The 22,525-nt window shown below is 43.1% G+C and overlaps 1 protein-coding gene across 1 annotated transcript in view; it reads left to right on the forward strand.

Moving 5' to 3' along the window:
• The window catches only part of TNN (tenascin N), a 103,869-nt gene extending 85,540 nt beyond the window's left edge, over positions 1-18,329 (forward strand). The window contains exons 8-15 of the mRNA XM_088461882.1: positions 13-276; positions 762-892; positions 4,338-4,470; positions 11,246-11,397; positions 11,506-11,602; positions 15,185-15,349; positions 15,450-15,613; positions 17,164-18,329. Coding sequence (XP_088318008.1) covers positions 13-276; positions 762-892; positions 4,338-4,470; positions 11,246-11,397; positions 11,506-11,602; positions 15,185-15,349; positions 15,450-15,613; positions 17,164-17,247 — 1,190 coding nt within the window. The 3' untranslated portion in view covers positions 17,248-18,329. The remainder of the gene's footprint in view (positions 1-12; positions 277-761; positions 893-4,337; positions 4,471-11,245; positions 11,398-11,505; positions 11,603-15,184; positions 15,350-15,449; positions 15,614-17,163) is intronic.
• Positions 18,330-22,525: the final 4,196 nt, after the last annotated feature.

A 22,525-nucleotide genomic window follows, 5' to 3' on the forward strand; every position in this document is an offset into this window, starting at 1 on the left:
ATGTATTTTTAGGCATGGATGGTCCCAAAAATCTGGCGGCTACAGAAGTGGGTGAAGATACTGCCAGCTTGTCCTGGGAAGCTGCCCGAGCTCAGATAGACCGCTATATATTATCATACGCATCACCTGACGGATTCGGCGAGGAGGTGACTGTGGACAAAAGGAAGACTTCCACTTCCCTGACTGGCCTTACCCCCGGCATGGAGTACGTCTTCCATATATGGGCAGAGAAGGGCAACAAGAGGAGTAAGAGATCCAGCGTCACAGCTGTGACAGGTGGGCATTGTCATGTATGGAGGTCAGAAGACGCCTCCATTATATACAGATGTGTCATACAATCAGTCAGTGGAACAATAACTATAGATAAAATCCAAGTTGCTCCAATCTGCCTGTAGTTTCCATACTTTGACAATAGTTAGAATAATTACATGTATTAAATATATCCAAAGCAACCTCTCTTCCTTTTCTGTGACTGGTGCTATTTTGGTATACAGAGAATTTAAATGTTCTACCTGTTTCTGAGCAGTCTGATTTCAATGATAGCAGCCAGCAACATAGAGCATGCTGTAAGTAATATGGATACAGGGATATATGCAAATACCTGGAAATGAAATATTTTGCACAGAAACAAATGCGTATTCATTTGTTAATTAGTAATATTTATTTTAAAGGGACGTGATGCTGAAAGAAAAGCATTAATTTGCAGATATACAGTATTTCCTTGCTTGTTTTGTACTGAGATATACTGCACTCTCTTCTAGATATTGATGCCCCTAAGAACTTGGAGGCCTCTGAAACTACGCAGACAGAAACCACACTGACTTGGACGCCACCTATTGCGCAGATAGATGGTTACATACTTACCTATGAGGATGAAAACGGCAAACGTCAGGTAATGGAATCAGTGAAATAATATTGATGTAAAACCTTGATACAGTAAATAGATGATCTGCTGTCCAGCTCGTATATTTCAACATACACATAAACTTCCCAATTTGTGGAATAGGCCCTGGAAGAAAGAACTGACCCTCATTTGTGGTTTTGTGAATCTACCTGTAAATGCGCGTCACACCTGGATGGGTATTTAAATTGGCCGCCCAGTTGCAATGTCTGCAATGGAGGCCCCTGCAGCCAGTGTACGGACAGTCAGCGGGTCGCCCGTACACACATGCAGATGCACCGTGATATATTTCCAAGATATATTGGCACCGACTGGGCTGCAGGGCCTACCTGATATGTCCGTGAATGCTGTCGTTCACAGACATTTTGGGTGTACACACCCGCCGATATGCCACAGATATATCATTCGTCATTCGAGGCTGACACTGAGCCAGGAGCATTTCTTATCACAGACACAAATAGCGAGTTTTGTGTACAGCGCATGCGCATAAGCAAATATACGCATTTTTGTATATCTCTGGCCAAGACTCAGCCAGAAGGATTTTGCTGGATCTCCCTTTGCGTGAAATGGGCGTTTCGAGGCAGGAACTGGGCAGCGACAATGTAACATGACAATTAGGAGCCAGGGGCGTATCTATAATCGGTGCACCCATATTACTTCTCCGAGGTCCCGAGCCGGGTGTCAGCGCTGTATAAAAAGCCGAATAATTGGCCGCCGCTGCCATTTTCCTGGCGTTTTGGGCATGCGCAGTAGACTCCAGGCACACCTTAGTGCCCAGAGTCTACTAATGCTCCGGTGGCCGGCCTCCGGGAAGAGAGGAGGGGGCCCTGATGGGGAACGCACACAGGCCCCCTCCTCTCTAAAGACACCCCTGTTAGGAGCTAATTGGTTGGTATTTTATCTCCGTCCACTTTATCTCTCTCCAAGGCTTAGTATATAGACCCCTAGGTATTTAAAATGATAAACTGGTACTGGTGATCAAATTCTTTTGCACTTAGTGTATTAACAGCCCCTTGAGCAAGTGTTATATGTTGGCTATTGAAACCGCACTGAATGAGCAGTAACTTTAGTACCATTCACTGCATGTAGGAGAAACACAACAAGCCCTGGCTTAGACATAAACACATCATTTTGTGTTGTACTTAACCCCAATGGTTTTATTTTCGCAACTAAAACCTGGTTTATGTACAGTAAAATAAAAATATGATTGAGCAAAACATGCTACAGTGCATCTAAAATTGTGTAATAAAGGCAATTACAGCCATGCCAGATGGAGGGATACAAGCCTGGTTTGTATAGTAAAGCTTTGATATCTACTTAATGATCTCAGAGGTTGCGCGTTTCAACACTGATCACTAAAAATACTCTGAACTTTGCCAGACTGTAATCTAGAGGTAGATAAAGCAACCTGCCGCTTATCTTTCTGTTGGGGAGCTATACTCGGCTGTATTTAATGTATAATGTATTCACTGAAAAGAATTTAGTGTTGCATAAAAGGGGCGCTTACAGTGCATAATTACACACTGAGGCACTAATGTATACATTGCTAATAAGTTCTTACACATCTATCTACACCTATGAAGAATCAGATGCATTTTGCACTCACGCCTCCTGACACTTAGGCCCGTATTCAATTTGAAGCGAAAAGCCGAGATCGGCGAAAAAGTTTAGCCAATGACGTCATTTCGCCAGGCGGAAAAGTATCGTCGTATTCAATTTGAAAGACTTTCCGCCTAGGCAGAAAGTTAATGTAATGTAATTTTTTTCGCCTATGAATGGCAGGCGGAAAAAAGTGCAGAATTGGGGTTTTGGGGTGCAATGTTGCGGGAACCCCCGTGCAGCCTTCAGACAGTCCCCCAAAGGTAATCTGCGTAAATTTTTTTTTCAAAAACACTAAAGAACACCCCAAATAAATACTTTTATTTTGGGGGCGAAAAAAAAAAAGTTGGGGGACTAAGTTAAAAACTAGCGAACTAGGCTTCAGGGGGGTCCCCAAGTATGCCCCAGGTGTTTTTAACTTTGCAGGTGCTTGTGGCAGGTGGATTTTTCACGTATTTTAAACCTTTACATTAGCAACTTCAAAATATGCTGCCCCCCATTTTCAAGTACCCAAAATTTGATGGGGTGACTTATTTTCAGTAAAAAAACCTTCAAAATACTATTCTTCACCACTTATACAAAAACACTATTTAGCAGCTATTGAGCCCGATTAAAAACAACAAATACCTTCAGCAAGCCAAATCGGGGGGTACCATAGCGAACCCCCATGTCAGAGCATCTTTTGGGGGGTGTCAGGCTGATTTCCCCAATTCTGACAGGACTTTCTGCTTGTTTCAATTTCGCCATGTCCCGTTTTCGCGTCCTTTCAATTTGAATACGGGAATACGCGGGGACGCGCATGATACTTTTCCACCTGCAAAACAGGCGAAGTAGGCGAAAAGTCCAGGAGACGAAAAAGTATCGCGGGTGCGAATCAAATTGAATACGGGCCTCAGACTGGCGGAACAGACGATGGTTGGTATGACCAAGTGTTGGGCGAGTACAATGGTGTGTTAACTCCGATGCTCCCCATGCTGATTACTAGAAAGATGCATATGCGCCTGTCAGAGGGAAGGACTGGCCATCTTACACTTCTAGCAAATGCCAGAGGCCCGATGGGCGAAAGCCTGGCCGAGCAGTTTTGCCTCCCGTCACTCTGCTCTGCAGGCTTCTGAGAGGCAAGGCACCTCCATGAGGCGCGACCCGCCCCACAAGGCCACACCCCTTTTCCGTGTGCATGCAGACACAAGGATGCCGGGCTTATTCTGCAGTCCGTCCCTGCTTACAGGTCCATAAGAAGAACTGATGATGATCTGATTGGCTGATGGTGTCTTCATCCCTCCCACTATGGTGAAATCTGTTTTTTATTGTTATTTAATATTTGCCCATTTCAGATAATCAGATTCCAAATTGATTTTTCTGAACAGTGGAAGACAATGGATATTTGTATTATTGAACTAACTTTGTTGTAGTGTATTTGCAATTTTGCATTTGTACCTAAATGTATATTAGATGGTAAATGCTACTCAGTATTTATTGTTCAGACACAGGCAGCACTGTCTCTTATGTATATAATATGTATATAATACATCATTAAAGTACTGTATAGCTTATGCATTGTGCACTGTGTACTGAACATTGGCATTTACTAGTAACACTGTCAAACCAAATCTCCTGATGGAAACTAGTCGCTTATACTTCTTTTTTCAGGCGCACTTTACGCCTCTATTTTTAGCGCTAAATTCACCCAAACTGTTAGAGCGTAACAACACACAATTCCTAGAGTAGTGCCAACATAAAATAACACCACAGATCTAGGAAGGGCATGCTGACTCTTGTAGTTACACAATTGCACCTAAACCTGCTGTAAATACACTGATTCATATCTGTCTAACAGGAAATTAAATTGGATGCTGCAAGTAAGAGCTATGTACTGAAAGGCCTGAAGAGAGGAGCTCAGTACACAGTGTACCTGGTGGCTTATAGAGGCGATCGGAAGAGCAGACATGCCACCACCATGTTCTTCACTGGTAAGGATTTCAAATGCTGGCCCATGGGGGCGGGGTTGTGTGTGTGGGGTGGTAATGGTGCCTGAAAGGTTCTAAGCAGGTCATTTAGAAGCAATGGCTTGCAGTATCACATACATATATATAAAAGATACTTTACAAGACCTAACAATGAACAAGATAGGAACAAAAAAATATTGTACTTTAAATACTCTCCCTAGTTCCACTCCCCCAAACCAGACATCTCCACACCATGAAAAACATTTATAACACATATACATTTCACTTTACAGTGTGTCTCTATTGAGATATATGGGTGGCAGCCATTTTTCTGGAGACCAAATTTCACTCTAATGCAAATAATTAATCCACTGTGGCACCTACATTGGAGACAAAATGTGTTTGCTAATTGATTGCTATACAGAAGGCACCAACACATGTGACTATTATGTTAGTTCAGAGCACAATAATATTTCAAGTAAATGTGTTTGGCTTTATACCAATAAATAATATAGCAAATGCTTATCAGAAGATCATGGGAAACTATCATGTTCCGACTTCCAACGGTCTCAGATTTGTTCCCCAAACATGGTAATACTGTTAGTAACAGACTGAAGTTGCCAGTTAGTGTGCCAAGAGGAGGGTGGGGCAGGAACAAAGTACCGGGACCTGAGGATTCCGGGGGGCCCAGGACTGTCAAAGAGGTGCAGCCATACCTTCAACATAATGTGCACATGCCCTTATTAGCAGCATCGGCAACGCACATCTGGATGGGCTACAAAGGTTCTAATGTGACTTGGCCACTCCCGTACACCAATGGCTACACCCCCTCTTCATATTAGGGTACAACATTTTTAAGTAGACGTACCATGCACTCGTAACACTGGACTTCTGCAGGAGTGCGTATATATGCTGCACCTAGACATACAGAGAGTGTCAGAGTTCCAGTATATGTGCAGCTGAATTAGTATGGAGTCTGCAGGATGAAAGAGTGCAGGTGATGTGGAATGTCCTCCCCAACATGTTTCCCAACTATTGAGGAGTTTTATTGGAGAAAACATGTTGGGGAGGAATTTACACATCACCTGCACTCTTTCATCCTCCAGGCTTCATACCAGTCAAACTGCACATTTCCTGGAATCCTGGCAATATATAATATTTATTGGTACAAGGTCAGACTTTTATTTGAGCTGCTGAGCACAGAGCTAATATAATTTTCTCCTGTTTGTGGCACCTTTTGTTCTGCACTTTTCTCACTGATCTAACACCTGGCCAAACAACAGGATCACATAAGGAAGCAGCATCTCTACGCAGGACTGAACATATTCACTGTTTAATTCATTATATTGTAATATTAAAGGCACACTTGCCTACTTTTATGATGGCAAGTAAGAGGGGTGTAACAAAATGAATAACGTCATCATCCCTCTCTCCCGCCTGTTACACCGCCGAGTCGGGGAGGGCTTGATCAATTGCGGGAGCTTTCCGGACATTCCTGGAGAGTATTCACCTAAAGCAGGCCTAGCCAACCTGTGGCTCTCCAGCTGTTGTGAAACTACAAGTCCCAGCATGCCTTGCCACAGTTTTGCTATTAGGGAATGCTAAAACTCTGGCAAGGCATGCTGGGACTTGTAGTTTCACAACAGCTGGAAAGCCACAGGTTGGCCAGGCCTGACCTAAAGGATGAGTGTATCTATCTCTAGACATTACCTAGTTTGTATTATGATGTCTGCAGAGTCCCTTTATCTACAGTAGTTACCTTGTGAAATCTCCTGCCAGTTTTATTAGTGTGTAATTATCCATTCACAAAGCATAAGCTTGGGCGCATCGCCTAACAGTTATATGTGACATCAGCAAGGGTGGAGAATGACAAGGGGAATATGTGACATCTCGGGGGTGGAGAATGACAAGGGATATATGCAGGGCTATTTCTAGGGTCTGGGGCTCCCAGTGCGAACAGTCAAAATGCGCTAACCCCCCCCCCCTCCTCCCTGAGTAGCAGTAGTTACTAATTTAACAGGGGTGGCTAACCAGTCAGAGGCAAAGAGTAAAAAAATATCTGTAGTCAAGTTAAAGAGTTAACAGCATGCACGCATCTAAGGCGTGGCGCTCAAAAATGTGGCGTGGCCTAGCTGTCACAAGGCCACTCCCCGTTTTTGTGTGCTTGCCTTTGGTATGACATTTGCAGGAGTTACCTTGTGTCACTCCCCCGTTTTTAATCACGTTGGGGGCAAGCCCAGCACATTGAAAATACAAGCCAGATCCACATAAAATACACTGAAACAAGCCAAATACACATACTGTAAAGACACTGAAAAAGCCACTTCAGCATAAAATACACTGAAAAAGCAAGAGCCACATAAAATATGTTTTAAAAGCCACATCCACATAAAATAAATTTTGAAATTCAGAACCACATAAAATACATTGAAAAAGCAAGATTCCCATAATAGACACTCCAGCTCCTCTAAGTGTCACTCCAGCCCCCTCCCTTTCCATTCCAGCCCACATTCATGTGTCATTGCACCCCCCCCCATGCCACTGCAGCGGCCCCTCATATGTCACTCCTGCCACCCGCCCCTGAGTTATCTCAACAGCCCCACTCTGCCCCCATAAGCATGAGAGCAGGCATAATCCCACCAGCTCTCAGGCTGCCCCCCCCTTTAGCTCTCAGGCAATAGCCCATAATGCTGTGCCCCCTGTAGTTGTCCCCATATGCAGTTCCCTCTGTAGTTTTGCCCCTTATGCAGTTCCCCCTGTATTTGTGCCCCTTATGCAGTGTCCCCTGTATTTGTGCCCCTTATGCAGTGCCCCCTTTAGTAGTGCCCCATATGTAGTGCCCCCTAAATTAATGCCCCATATGCAGGGCCCCCTAAAGTAGTGCCCCTTATGCAGTGCTTCCTATAGTTTTGCTCCATTTGCAGGGCCCCCTAAAGTAGTGCCCCCTGTAGTTTTGCCCCATATGCAGGGCCCCCTAAAGTAGTGCCCCTTATGCAGTGTCCCCTGTAGTTTTGCCCCACATACAGGGCCCCCTAAAGTAGTGCCCCATATGCAGGGCCCCCTAAAGTAGTGCCCATTATGCTGTGCCCCCTGTAGTTGTTCCCATATGCAATTCCCCCTATAGTTTTGCCCCTTATGCAGGGCCCCCTGTATTTGTGCCCCTTATGCAGTGTCCCCTGTATTTGTGCCCCATATGCAGTGCCCCCTAAAGTAGTGCCCCTTATGCAGTGCCCCCTAAAGTAGTACCCCTTATGCAGTGCCCCCTAAAATAGTGCCCCATATGCAGGGGCCCCTAAAGTAGTGCCCCTTATGCAGTGCCCCCAGCCCAGTACTTACCTCACCACGCTGACGCTGGCTACCACTTCTGCAGCGCCACCGCCTCTGAGTCGCTCTGACTGTATGTGACCACATCCAGCAGGCGCGCAGGGCAAGCTCGCTCCTCACATCGCGGGTGACATCATGACATCACCTGCGCAGTGCGATTACACGGGTCATCCACCCCTAGAAATGACCCTGGATATATGACATCAGTGAGGGTGGAGAATGACAAGGGTTATTATATGTGACATCAGTGGGGGTGGAGAATGACAAGGGAATTGTGTGACATCAGTGGAGGTGGAGAATGATAAGGGATATATGTGACATCAGTGGGGGAGGAGAATAACAAGGGTTATATGTGACATCAGTGGGGGTGGAGAATAACAAGGGTTATATGTGACATCATTGGGGGTGGAGAATGACAAGGGTTATATGTGACATCAGTGGGGGTGGAGAATGATAAGGGTTATATGTGACATCATTGGGGTGGAGAATGATGAGGGATATATGTGACATCAGTGGGGGTGGAGAATTATAAGGGTTATATGTGACATCATTGGGGGTGGAGAATGACAAGGGTTATATGTGACATCAGTGGGGGTGGAGAATGATAAGGGATATATGTGACATCAGTGGGGGTGGAGAATGATAAGGGATATATGTGACATCAGTGGGGGTGGAGAATTATAAGGGTTATATGTGACATCAGTGGGGGTGGAGAATGATAAGGGTTATATGTGACATCATTGGGGGTGGAGAATGACAAGGGTTATATGTGACATCAGTGGGGGTGGAGAATGATAAGGGATATATGTGACATCATTGGGGTGGAGAATGGCAAGGGTTATATGTGACATCATTGTGGGTGGAGAATAACAAGGGTTATATGTGACATCAGTGGGGGTGGAGAATGATAAGGGATATATGTGACATCAATGGGGGTGGAGAATGACAAGGGTTATATGTGACATCAGTGGGGGTGGAGAATGATAAGGGATATATGTGACATCATTGGGGGTGGAGAATGATAAGGGATATATGTGACATCAGTGGGAGTGGAGAATGACAAGGGTTATTATATGTGACATCAGTGGGGGTGGAGAATGATAAGGGATATATGTGACATCAATGGGGGTGGAGAATGACACGTGATATATGTGACATCAGTGGGGGTGGAGAATAACAAGGGTTATTATATGTGACATCAGTGAGGGTGGAGAATGATAAGGGATATATGTTGCATCAGTGGGGGTGGACAATGACAAACGTTATATGTGACATCATTGGGGGTCGAGAATAACAAGGGTTATATGTGACATCAGTGGGGGTGGAGAATGACAAGGGTTATATGTGACATCAGCGGGAGTGGAGAATGACTTGTGATATATGTGACATTAGTGGGGGTGGAGAATGACAAAAGATATATGTGACATCATTGGGGGTGGAGAATAACAAGGGTTATATGTGACATCAGTGGGGGTGGAGAATGATAAGGGTTATATGTGACATAAGTGGGAGTGGAGAATGACAAGGGTTATTATATGTGACATCAGTGAGGGTGGAGAATGATAAGGGAATTGTGTGACATCAGTGGGGGTGGAGAATGATAAGGGTTATATGTGACATCAGTGGGGGTGAAGAATAACAAGGGTTATATGTGACATCAGTGGGGGTGAAGAATAACAAGGGTTATATGTGACATCAGTGGGAGTGGAGAATGATAAGGGATATATGTGACATCAGTGGGGGTGGAGAATGATAAGGGATATATGTGACATCATTGGGGGTGGAGAATGATAAGGGATATATGTGACATCAGTGGGGGTGGAGAATGATAAGGGATATATGTGACATCAGTGGGGGTGGAGAATGATAAGGGTTATATGTGACATCAGTGGGAGTGGAGAATGACAAGGGTTATTTTATGTGACATCAGTGGGGGTGGAGAATGACACGTTATATATGTGACATCAGTGAGGGTGGAGAATGACACGTTATATATGTGACATCAGTGAGGGTGGAGAATGACACGTGATATATGTGACATCAGTGGGGGTGGAGAATGACAAGGGTTATTATATGTGACATCAGTGAGGGTGGAGAATGATAAGGGATATATGTTGCATCAGTGGGGGTGGACAATGACAAGCGTTATATGTGACATCATTGGGGTGGAGAATAACAAGGGTTATATGTGACATCAGTGGGGGTGGAGAATGACAAGGGTTATATGTGACATCAGCGGGAGTGGAGAATGACTTGTGATATATGTGACATTAGTGGGGGTGGAGAATGACAAAAGATATATGTGACATCATTGGGGGTGGAGAATAACAAGGGTTATATGTGACATCAGTGGGGGTGGAGAATGATAAGGGTTATATGTGACATCAGTGGGAGTGGAGAATGACAAGGGTTATTATATGTGACATCAGTGAGGGTGGAGAATGATAAGGGAATTGTGTGACATCAGTTGGGGTGGAGAATGATAAGGGTTATATGTGACATCAGTGGGGGTGAAGAATAACAAGGGTTATATGTGACATCAGTGGGGGTGAAGAATAACAAGGGTTATATGTGACATCAGTGGGGGTGGAGAATGATAAGGGATATATGTGACATCAGTGGGGGTGGAGAATGACACGTGATATATGTGACAACAGTGAGGGTGGAGAATGACACGTTATATATGTGACATCAGTGAGGGTGGAGAATGACACGTGATATATGTGACAACAGTGAGGGTGGAGAATGACACGTTATATATGTGACATGAGTGAGGGTGGAGAATGACACGTTATATATGTGACATCAGTGGGGGTGGAGAATGACACATTATATATGTGACATCAGGGGGGTGGAGAATGACACGTGATATATGTGACATCAGTGGGGGTGGAGAATGACACGTGATATATATGACATCTGTGGGGTGGTAAATGACATGAGTAAATCGTCCAGAAATGTGACAGAAAACAGGTAAAGAGATAGCACACTAATGAGGATGTATCAAACCTTCTAAATAGGACAATAGGAGAGACTTGCCATAGCAACCAGTTTATTGCTATAATTTATCAAGGATATGGATATGATAGCTAGAAGGTGATTGGTTGCTATGGGGAACTTCTCCTCATATTCTCTCTTTTACATCTCCCTTAGGGGCTTATTCATGATGTTAATTATCGGGGCTAAACAGATTTTTGGAGTGCATGTAAGCACGTCCAAATTACATGATTTTACTGTAGCTGTTTTTATCAATTTTAAATAAATCCAAAACCAAATCCGAACCAAAACACTTGTGGGTGGTTTTGCCAAAACCATAACATTTATCTATTTTAAAGAAATCCAACACCAAATCCGGTTATCATCCACACATTCAACTGCAAACAAACCATCAATTAACTTGAGACAAACAGCATTTTCTTGTTTTATTCTCTTTGTTGTGTCTTTCTCAATACGTCCTCCCATTTCTCCATAACAGTGTCTATGGTCATCACCTCTCCTGTGAATTGTGCCCAAGTTCAGCTTTCTGGCAACAGACAAAGTGGCGTATATACTATTTATCCTGGAGGGGAGAACACAAATGGTGTCAAGGCATATTGTGACCAGGATACAGATAACGGAGGATGGATTGTAAGTACCAGAACGTTCCACATGTCAGCATTCATGTTGTATTTGTCAGTAATGCTGCAATTATCCAGTGCCTGGCATGATTATACACATTCCTTATGCACCATACAGGTATTCCAGAGAAGGAACACTGGGAAGCTTGACTTCTATCAGCGCTGGAGGACATACGTGGATGGATTTGGAGACCCCAACGATGAATTCTGGCTTGGTGAGTGAATCTATACAAACCTACAGAATGCGGTATAAGATCACAGCATGTCGTTAGGTCACAGACACACCCATTCATGGAGTTGAGACAAAAATCTAGCAACAAAAGTTGATTTATGTATGTTTAAGATTCTTTTATTTCCAGTATATTTGAATACTATACAATGTCCCTTATGTTACATCACTCATTGGAAGAATGTGCTACAATAGGCATCAGAGGCATCAGACCTCACATGTCATGATGTGGCCTCACTGGGAGGAGTATGACCACTCATTAAAGTGATCAGCCCTCTGTTATTTTATTTTAGAAATCAATGGAACCAATTTAATAAATAAAATTTAATAAATCAATGGAACAATTGTATCAAATTTTAATGAAAATTTACCAATGGAAAAATGTAGTCAAATTTGAATGAAAATTTATTTGACCTTTTAGTAATAAAGTTTGGTTACTGTAAGTCAGGATACATGGGGTAAGGAACAGGGAAAAGCAGCTGCAGTGATGTTATGGTAGCACTACAGACTCTTTCCTACATGTTTTTTGTAACATTGGCAATAGTCCATTGCATTTATCAGCACAAAATGTGACTGTACTGTTCCACCAGCTACCCTCCAGCACAGCCCCCTCCCCACTTGAACAGAAGGTCCAAATTTATATATTATTTACTTTAAAATATAATTTTGCGTTAATAGGAGAACATCTTACTGGTTTTACTTATGAAATATGGCCAAATAAAAAACAACTATAAAAATAAATAAATAAAGTGGGCAGCGACCACTATAACCAATGCTGGTCAGCAGTGGGACTCCTTCATCTGTGTCCTCTATGTGGCCCCTGTTCAATGGACTAGGGTTCCATAAGACTATCCATTATGCCATAAAAGTTAGAAATAATACACACACATAAACAAAACACTTACTAAAGAAAGGGGGATGGATAACAGGCAAAATAGTACAATCACCTGTGGCTCCATATTGTTTTGGAACTGCAAGTACAATATTGGCAGGACTACCAGAATCACAAAATCAGAAGAGAGACTGTGGTGTCAGCCTAAAGGGAAAGAAAGAGAATCCTGAAAAATAAAAAGGGAACCCCCTCTCCCAAATACTATCTCAAGCATGGGGATTCAAATTGGCTGGACCAGCCAGGCAATCAGAGATGCAGGAAATGTTTCAAAACCATATTCCATGTCTTTGATTGGTTAGCTAGTTCAACCATTTCGAATCACCATTGAATTAGCACTGGCACAACTAAGTATTCAATTACCTTGATCTGTAAACGTTGGCTGCTGCATGCAGAATTCAATTCTCAGGATCTGTTTGTATTGTTCCTCTGTATAGAATCTCACATCTCTTTATTGTGAAATATTTTCTCTGTGTCCCTGTGTAAAGAGTTCAAGTCAGACATATATGTCCATCACAAAGTGTGTACAGGCTGTCTGCAGACCCTCTATACACATACAGCGGCATCCGCGGGGAGGGGGGCAGGACATGCTCCCCAACACGCCCCCCGGGACCCGTGGGCAGAAGCAGATGATGGCCGTGCGGTGTGTATGAACGACCATCATCTGTAAATATATCGCTATAGTGTGTACCCAACATCCTTATTTAATGGCTCATTATTCCTGTTGAGAGTTGAAGTTAGGAATACTGTGGTTTCTTTTAATTGTTTTAACAGTAGTCTTGAAGTGGCTCCCAGGAATTAAACAGTGACAATGTGGTAGAGAGTAGAGATGAGAAAGTGATAGCAATCACAGAGCTTTTTTCCCGGGTGAGCGCCTAGAAAGCTAAGTGAACACATTGTGAGTTGGGGGTGAAATTATCATACCACAACCGTGCTATTTTGTAGAGATGAGCGCATCAGTTTTTGCTTGGATCGTTCCGCCAAGTTCGGATCTCAGAACAAGGCAAAACGTTATCTTTCACAGATATCTGTGCTGAGAAGATCCGAGCCTAAATCGAAATGCTCATCTCTACTATTTTGGTGATAGTCGCTCATCTCTACTATTTTGGTGATAGTCGCTCATCTCTACTATTTTGGTGATAGTCGCTCATCTCTACTATTTTGGTGATAGTCGCTCATCTCTACTATTTTGGTGATAGTGTCCATTTAAAGAGTCCTTTAGCTCCACGACAAGCACATTGGTGTCTTCATGCCACAAAGCGCCACAGTGACGTCATTGGTTCCTAGGGATTTCATATAGGCTGCGTTCCCATGAGGTTCAGCTGGAAACATGTCCACATGCTTTGTGTGCGAGTGACGAGTCATTATCCATTTTTAATAATTCAACCTCAATAAATCTCAAAGCAGAGTATTTAGTGCAGATGCCAATATAATCATTATCATTTTTAATTGCTATACAGTAAATGGTGAGTGTGTAATAGTTTGTATGCCACTGAGCACGCCACCCTCTTTGTAACATAAAGCAATTATTTGGTAGATTCACTTATATGATACTGTCATAATATTTTGCTATACACAATGTCACCATCTGTTTCTGTTCTTAGCCACATAGCACAGACATTACTCCAAGGCTCCAACCTAATTACGTGATTCTTATTTATTATTATTTAGTTATTAAAATTCACTTATATAGCTCCAGCATTTTCTGTTTCACTTTACAATTGGGAACAAAACAAGACTGGGCAATATATGAAGATGGGCGGTAGAACTGCGCTCTTGTTGACCAGGGGGTGGTGTGTTGTGGTTTCGGGGTGCTGCACCTTTGTGTGGGAGTACCTTTCCTGCACTGAATACGTATGGGGGTAGGGGGGGTAATACTCCAAATACTCCAAACTACACTCCATACCCAATCACACCCTCCTTCTCACTCCCAAAACACCACCACCACCAGAAGAAACATTCCAATTAACACCACTCACAAACACACACAAGTCATCACCATCACCACTACTAGCAGGGAGAGCGCACCTTACCCCCCCTACCTCCAAGACTAGGTAATAACAGACAGACAGAGAGGTAAGAGGGCCCCGGTGGCCTCACTACGGAGGTGCGGGGGGAGCAAGCCACAACAGGTAACACCATCCAAGCGATGGGTGGGTAAGTGCCACACTGAGTGTCTCCACGCCTGGTGATGCCTCTGGACGGCCCTGCTCGCAAGCTTACAATCTATAGATATCTACCTCCACATCTCTATAAAGAGTGCTTGTAATGGCAGAACATCGCAACATCAGCGTAGCTCATTTTGCCTGGTTTCTCCAAAGGAGGGGTGCATTGAATAACTGGGGACAACCAATTCAGGCTCCCACGTACATGGCCATATTGTACAAATATCCATCCATTCTATGCTCTGACAGGCAACAGGAGGATTAAATAAACATTACACTCAGCACTCACTGATAACGTCAAACACTGACCTGTCCCTTGTTATATTTATCTCAGCTATGCCTCATGCTGTCAAAAGTGAATAAATATGGCTAAGTGTAGCCTTTGCAGTGTAGCCTGCGAGTGCCTTGTTTCTTCCTCTGTCTTTGTTACTGACTGACAACAGGATCTGACTGTGTTTTGGTAGCATTTTAGCAGAATAAGAGTAAATGTATTCTTCAATATCTATGTGTGCAGGTCTGGAATGGATTCATAAACTGACATCCACCCCAGTGCAGTATGAGCTGCGCGTGGACCTCCGTGCTGGAGATGAGTCTGCTTATGCTGTTTATCGCACCTTCCGCGTGGGTTCATCTAGAGATAAGTACAAGCTGACAGTCGGTGACTACTCAGGCACGGCAGGTAACATGTCACACCATGGTTATTATTATTGGAGTCATTCTCTATTTCTGCTCCACGACAGTTGATCACCCACAGTTCACTTCCCTTCATGCTGTTTTAGGTGATGCTCTTGGTTACCACAATGGATGGAAATACTCTACATGGGACAGAGATAATGATATAGCACTCACTAACTGTGCCCTCTCCCACCGTGGTGCCTTCTGGTACAAGAACTGCCACCTCGCCAATCCTAATGGACAGTATGGAGATAACAACCACAGCCAGGTATTTAATAAAAGGCATACATACAAACCATACATGTGGTCAGCACTAGGAATCACCAGTGGTGGGTCTCAGGACCCTCAGTCGGACATCGGCATTATAGAAAAAAAATATATGTCCAAAAGACAATCAGTCAGGTTTAGTAGGTGATTAATTATTCATCCCTGCAGTGATCCCTTTTGTTTTAGATACTTACCCCTGGGAAGAGTGGGGCCCCTTGTTATTTTATATCACTTTACAAAATGGGCTTAGAATAGATTTACAGTTGCTGCGAGTGTCTGGCTAGGTTGTAAAACAGTCAGTATAAGGCATGATCTCCACAGGAATGAATGGATGTTCTGCTGATTTCAGGCCGCTGTGGAGAAGACTGATGGGAAATGAGACATTTACATAATTTCACTGCTATTTCTGGCTCCATACCAAAGCCATTAACATAATACACGTAGACTAAAGACATCTGCAACCATAAGCGCTCTACCTTTGCATTGCTGTAAAAAAACTGAACTGAAAGTACAGCCTGATATCAATGTACTGCAAAGGGATTTCAGTGATCAGTCTGCAGTTGTGAACCCCCCAGAAATGGTCATTATAGACCCAGTCGGACCTGTACCTAGGGATGGCCAAACAGTGGCTCTGACCATGGAACCCTGCAGTCTAGATGTTCCTGGTTCTCAATGTCTCTTGATGCTGGCAATCGGGATTTGTTCATAGAGCCGGCCCAGCACAGGGAGCATTTCTACCCTGCTACGGCTCTGGACCCAGTTAGTTTTTTCGGTTACTAATTTCAATCCTGCCGTTGTCATCAATGGTGGCCGAGCACTGTTAGAGGGCTCCCTATGACTGGTGCCCTGACAAGCTGACACTGGCTTAACATGTACCTGTGAGTTCTAATTTACTGAACAGTACATTCAACTAATAATAATAAAATATGGTATAGACATAATGGGGCTGATGCAAAGTTGACAGGTACCTGGCGTGTGGTCAGTGCATTTGCTAGGGATCCGAGCGCACACAAGTTTGGGTAATGCAGAGTTCTGCGCATTTCAATCGCATCATCACTTACAAATGAAGGGGGCGTAACTGGGCTGTAATGGGGCGTTCTCACCAGGGCAAAGTTCGGTGAGGACGTGTCTCATCCCAGCCACGGGCAATGCAGAGTTGGACGGAAGCGAGAGAACACCCGTTTCCAGACGTATTTTTTCCACCAAGCATAGGCAGGTGCATGAGCACATTAATAATAATAATAATGATGATGATGGCAAATAGCAAACTAAGCATACGGATATGGACGGGTGCGCCTCAAAGATGCGTACGACTGTATACGGGGGAATATAGACATTTCCATGCACAAAATGTGGGAGCATGCACCAGATTCCACCTCACTCTGCATTAAGGCCCTAAATTTGCAAAATAGACCCTTACGACCCATTTAGGGATAGCGAGTTCAAGGAGGTCTTATATGTTCACCCCGATCTAGGTTATTACTTCTTGTTCCTTAAACTACTATATTGTTACAACCTTTTACATTTTCTGCCACCTTTTCTGGTTTTCAGGGAGTTAATTGGGAGCCTTGGAAGGGCCACGAGTTTTCCATTCCAGTTGTGGAAATGAAGATGAGGCCTATAGAGAGATCTTGAAGAAGAATAGCACGAAGACCAAGATCGAGTGCTGCCACCGCGTCCAACGTTTTCTCTTTAAAAATTGTGTCTTCTTGACATTCTCCAAACTATGACAATTTACATTCGCAGGTCTCGGGACTACAAGTCACAAATGTGCTAAATGGTTGTATGATGCTCCTGTCCACAAGATCTCAGCTACCACTGATAGGTTTCCCACGAGCCACATTTCCAAGCCTAGTCCTTACAATTTCCCCATGAGATGCTGAGAAAATTATTAAAGAAGCACCTTTTCCCAGTAGGTTGTTGCGGATCTAGTGCAATTGTGAGTTCTGTTCTTTTTCTAGAACAAAAATGCAAGTATATTCCAGAAAGATTTTTATTGACTGTTAGGTGGATCCAGATGGTCTAATGGGGGGTATCCACTTAGCGATTTAGCCAAGCGATTGCAAATCGTGCATGCATTGTGCATGCATCGGGCATGTTTTGGTCGGAAGCGACCAGCGATGCGCGTGCCCGCTGGTCGCTTTTGACATCTGACATCGCCCGTACATGCTGGTCAACCTGACGATCTCGTCAGGTTCAGCATGTGCGGGGATGAGGGATGTGCCGGGACCGAACGAGTGAACGTTCTGTCTAGGCACATCACTAGCTATACAAACAAGAGCACGATTGCAATGTCGTAATCGTGCTGTCGTTTGTATATCTACAAGTGGACACCCGCCTTAAGCCAACCCTACAGCAGCAGGACTCTCTGTACTTTAATTCTCTTTTATTTTATGCATCACAAACTTTATATTTCTAGTATTTAACCGGATTCAAAGTTTTTAACGTTTATTTAAGGCGAAATCTGTGCAGCATGTTTTGATATAATAATATGTTTGTGTTGTTCTTTGTTACAAGTCAGGAAGGTGGCTCGGACTGATCACAGCAGTCTCCATCCCCGGAGCAGGCAGAACGTGTAAATAGTATTTTTTCTACAGTGGTTTTCTTGCTGGTAAACTAACCTCTCACCCCCATTGTTAACTGTACATGTGTATATAGTTGTATGCTGCACTACTACAACACCGCAACATCTTTAATAAAAGAGAAAAATAAAGACATTTACAGAAATAATCGTCTGAGGACAGTACTTTCTTACTTCTTCTCTTTATAATTCATGGCATTAGTTTCTCCTTCTGTCCCGGATTTCCAAGGATTGTCCATTCTTTATGTTTGTCTTTTTTAAAATTAAATATATAGGTGGGCACAAATAGGATCCAATAACCTTTATGCCCCTAGGTATGGAATGTTTTACCATGTTCTACCATGCAGTATATTTGCCTACGCTTCCGGAATGTCCTGCAGACTTCCGAACTTCAGGAAGTTCTCTCTGATTCCCGGAAGGGCAGGTAGCTCTCCTGAATACCGCCTACTTCCCTAGTTAAGTGGCCAGGGCTTGATAACGACATTCGTTGCAAATCATGTGATCATGGCTCCTCCCCCTGTGGCATGGTGCCTCCTTATGCAGCATTAGCCCATGGAGCGCAGGGCCATGATAATGCGAATCACATTTCCACTTACCATGCACTTGCCACCTCGACCTCCCATTGCGGACTATAGATATGTGCAATAGTGTTAACCTCCATAGCCCTGGAATATTTCAGTCCTTGCCCCATTGGAACTTATATTCACTATCATATGGGCACACATACACAATACACACTAGGGTCAATCATTTTTTTTTTCAGAAGCAAATGAACCTACCAGAATGTTTTTGGACTGTGGGAGGAAATTGGAGCACATGGGCGTAACTACCATTGGTGGGAGGGGTGCAGCTGCTATGGGACCAAGAACTTAGGGGGTCCCATCTTCCTTGTCAAAGTTACATGTGTTATATAATTTTTTTGGTAAGTACATAGGGGCCCTTACAAACTTTTGCTATGGAACCTTCAGATACCTAGTTACGGCCCTGGGTAAACCCACACAAAGATAGAAAGAACATGCAAACTCTGCACAGTTAGAAAGGGATTGAATTCATGACCTCAGGGCTCTGAGACAGGAATACTAACTACTATACCAATTGTGCTGCTAAACAGGAAACTCCCATGCAGGGAATCGAACATGGGCCGTCTGGGTGAAAACCAGGAATCCTAACTACTAATTTTTAATTATTATTTTATTTGCATTCCAAAAAAAAACAATTGCAAACAAGAATACTAACACATTCTGTAATTATCTCCACCCCAACTACAGACAACTCTCCAATCTGGCATTTTTGTCACCGATCTGATTTTCCATTCTCGATGTCTTACATGAGTAATTTAACAATAAAATATAGATAAGGCAGTTGAGCAGTACTCAGCTTCCCCGGCAATAGTGGCCAGGAGCAATAACAATGGATCTTACCGCTTTGCCATGCCAGTCTTTCAGCTGTATGCATGTGTTAGCTGCCTCTGGGCTTTCAGCTCCACCAACATAGAAGAAAATATGCTTTAAATTTTTTTGAAACTAAACGGAAAAGAAATATGCCTGTGCCCGGTTTTACCTAATATATGAATGACACATATGTATACAATGAGACTGATCTCAATTTTTTAACCAAAAAACAAAATAAAAGAGATGTGCGGTTCGGTTTACCTGAAAACCAAACACACCCGAACTTTGGGGTTCCAAGTCTAATCAAGTCATGGCTCCGATCACTTTTGGGGTTCCGAGTAGAACAGAGTCCCGGCTAGGGGTTTGCTGTAAATTCTGAACTTGGATTTAAAAAAACAAATCTCGGGTTTGGATTTGCATGTAAAGAGGTCAAAAATACTGCTTTAAGTTGATTTTAGCAATTTCAAAGAAATCCGAATCCGAACCAAAACATTTGAGGGTGGTTTTGCAACATCTCTAACAAAAAAACAAAGCAAAAAACAACTCTGAAGCAGCCATTCAGAAACAGGCCTATCGTCAAAACTCACGATTTCAATATGTTTTAAAAAATTGTGTGCGTGTGCTTGGCAATTCAAGGGTGCATTCAGGGGAAAGCATTACGGTGGCCTAGACCTTTGTAAATTCTAGGCATGCCCGGAGGGGTGGGGACTATACCCCCTCTGGCATGACCACGCCTCCTTCTTGGGTGACTGATAAGCGTTCTGGCCATTGCTGGGAGGTGTAACTTGATAGTACATACACATTCTGCTACAAAAAAGTAATTTCTTTGGCGAATGAGAGCTGCATGGATCAATAAGACATCTGTAGCCATATCCCTTGCCAGCAAATACAAAAGTGATCTACAACTGTAAGCTTAATATTTAACATAATTGGTGTACACCAACAGCATTTCTTACTGCGAAATATATTAGACATGCATATTTTTTTGTCTACATACCAAGCAGTAATTAAGCAGTCAGCCCCCGCTGAGAACGTTGGTCGATAAATTGTCTGCTCTCGTCTAGTTACCATTCATTTCTGCAATTTTAGAGAAAAAACTAAAGTTGTGCAGGAAAAGACAAAATAAATGTTTAAAATATAAAGGACTGGAGTGTTATAATGAAGCACTCACAGTGCTATGCATCTGTAAGCCTGACAATACCATGACAACAGACAGGGACGGCGGCTTCTTGTGATCCTGGATGAACCTGTCACAGTGGATTATACCATGCAAAGTGGCACAGGCCCATATTTAATGAAAAATAAATGACTCAGCTGATTGCCATAAAGACTTACCTCGTCATTACTGTACACTGCAGTTCTATGGGATGCTGTCAAAGAGGTTAAAGTATCAGAATGACAATAAAATGCTAATATAATAATATCTGATCAGCTCTCAAGTGCATGTTTATTTTCAAAAGAACATGGTGTTATATTATTTAACTTGTACTTACTCCAAGGAGAAGACTTACCTGACCTCCAGGCCACGGTTTTGGTGCAACGTTCTCCTCAGTCACCATAGAGGTCCACAGTCCCAACCGCAGCCAAAGTTATTTCAATCTATGGGACAAATTCAATTAACTGCGTAAAAGCAGGTTTATGAATTTAGAAGACTAACGTGACGACAGTGCAATGATTTGATCTATCTACACAAAGGAAAGAACAAACAACTGAATTCTATAGACAATTTGGCAGGAGAATTGTGTGGGAGTCAAATGTTAGGACCTATGGGACTCTTTAAGATGAGGTCTCTCTTTTGTGGTTTATTGCACTAAGTGACCTGTAAACAGGTGGAATGAATAAAACAGGAGAGACGGCTGTTCGAGTGGAGAACACTACTTTCTGCTTTCTCCCTGTTTTTCAGTGAATTGCTTTGGTGAAAATGCACATTATTTTTACAGCTCACTGTTAACATGCTGGTTAAGGCTTCATACATGTTATAAATACTATTAATTCATCCAACAGGAGTTTAGTTTACAGCCTGATAGTAGTTGAATTGACAACTGCTGAACCACAATCAGCTAATTATGTGACCACAGAGAAACCGTTTGTGGGTGGTGACGAGGGGGTGGTCGGGCGAACGCAGCAGACGTACCAATGTGTTTCAACGCCATTGCAGGGGCGCACATAAATTATCCACTGCGATACCAGATGCTGCTTGAGGCCTCATAGCGTGTGCATAAGTAAGCAATTCCTGAGTGAGGTCTGGGCTTCCCTAACTGTCCAATGTTACCGATTATTTCACTATGTTGGCCACGTATACGGATGTGAATAAGGGGAAGTGGGCATCCTTATGTCAGGCTGCGATCGCAATGTGAATGCAAACATTTAAATAACACAGCTGATATTAGCAATGCAGTTGTGTGCGTATAAGCAGAATAGCGATCCGTAGTGAATCAGGCCCAGTGTCGGTTGTTAGTTGATAATAATTAAGAAAAATAGATTTTCTTTTATTTGATATTACAAAGTATTTTGTGCTGATCAGTGTTAAGAATCCCCAGATAATCCATTTTAATTCAATAATGTAAAAAAATAAAATGTTCTTCCTCTGAATTGTCCAGGCTTAAGTCGGGTACACACCATACGACGGGGCGACCCATCAATGCAGCAAGCAATGTAACAATACATCATGCGCGCCGTATACACTCTGTACGATGGCGCGATGTATCGTTACATGCTGCATGTAACTACACCTCATTGTTCATTGCATCGTCCCATCTGACCTACAGGACAGCTAATGAGACAATGTGATAAACGACGACCAGGAATGACAGATCGGGTGTACACACTATACAATGTGTACAATATACTGTATTATTCCATTTCACATCAGAATGATAAAATAACGTGCCGCTATAACGCTTCCTGCTTCGCCTCTTTACCGAGGCGAAGCAGGAAGCAC

The sequence above is a fragment of the Taudactylus pleione genome, unplaced genomic scaffold (genome assembly GCF_031769625.1).
Source record: "Taudactylus pleione unplaced genomic scaffold, aTauple2 ptg001123l, whole genome shotgun sequence".
Lineage (NCBI taxonomy): Eukaryota > Metazoa > Chordata > Amphibia > Anura > Myobatrachidae > Taudactylus > Taudactylus pleione.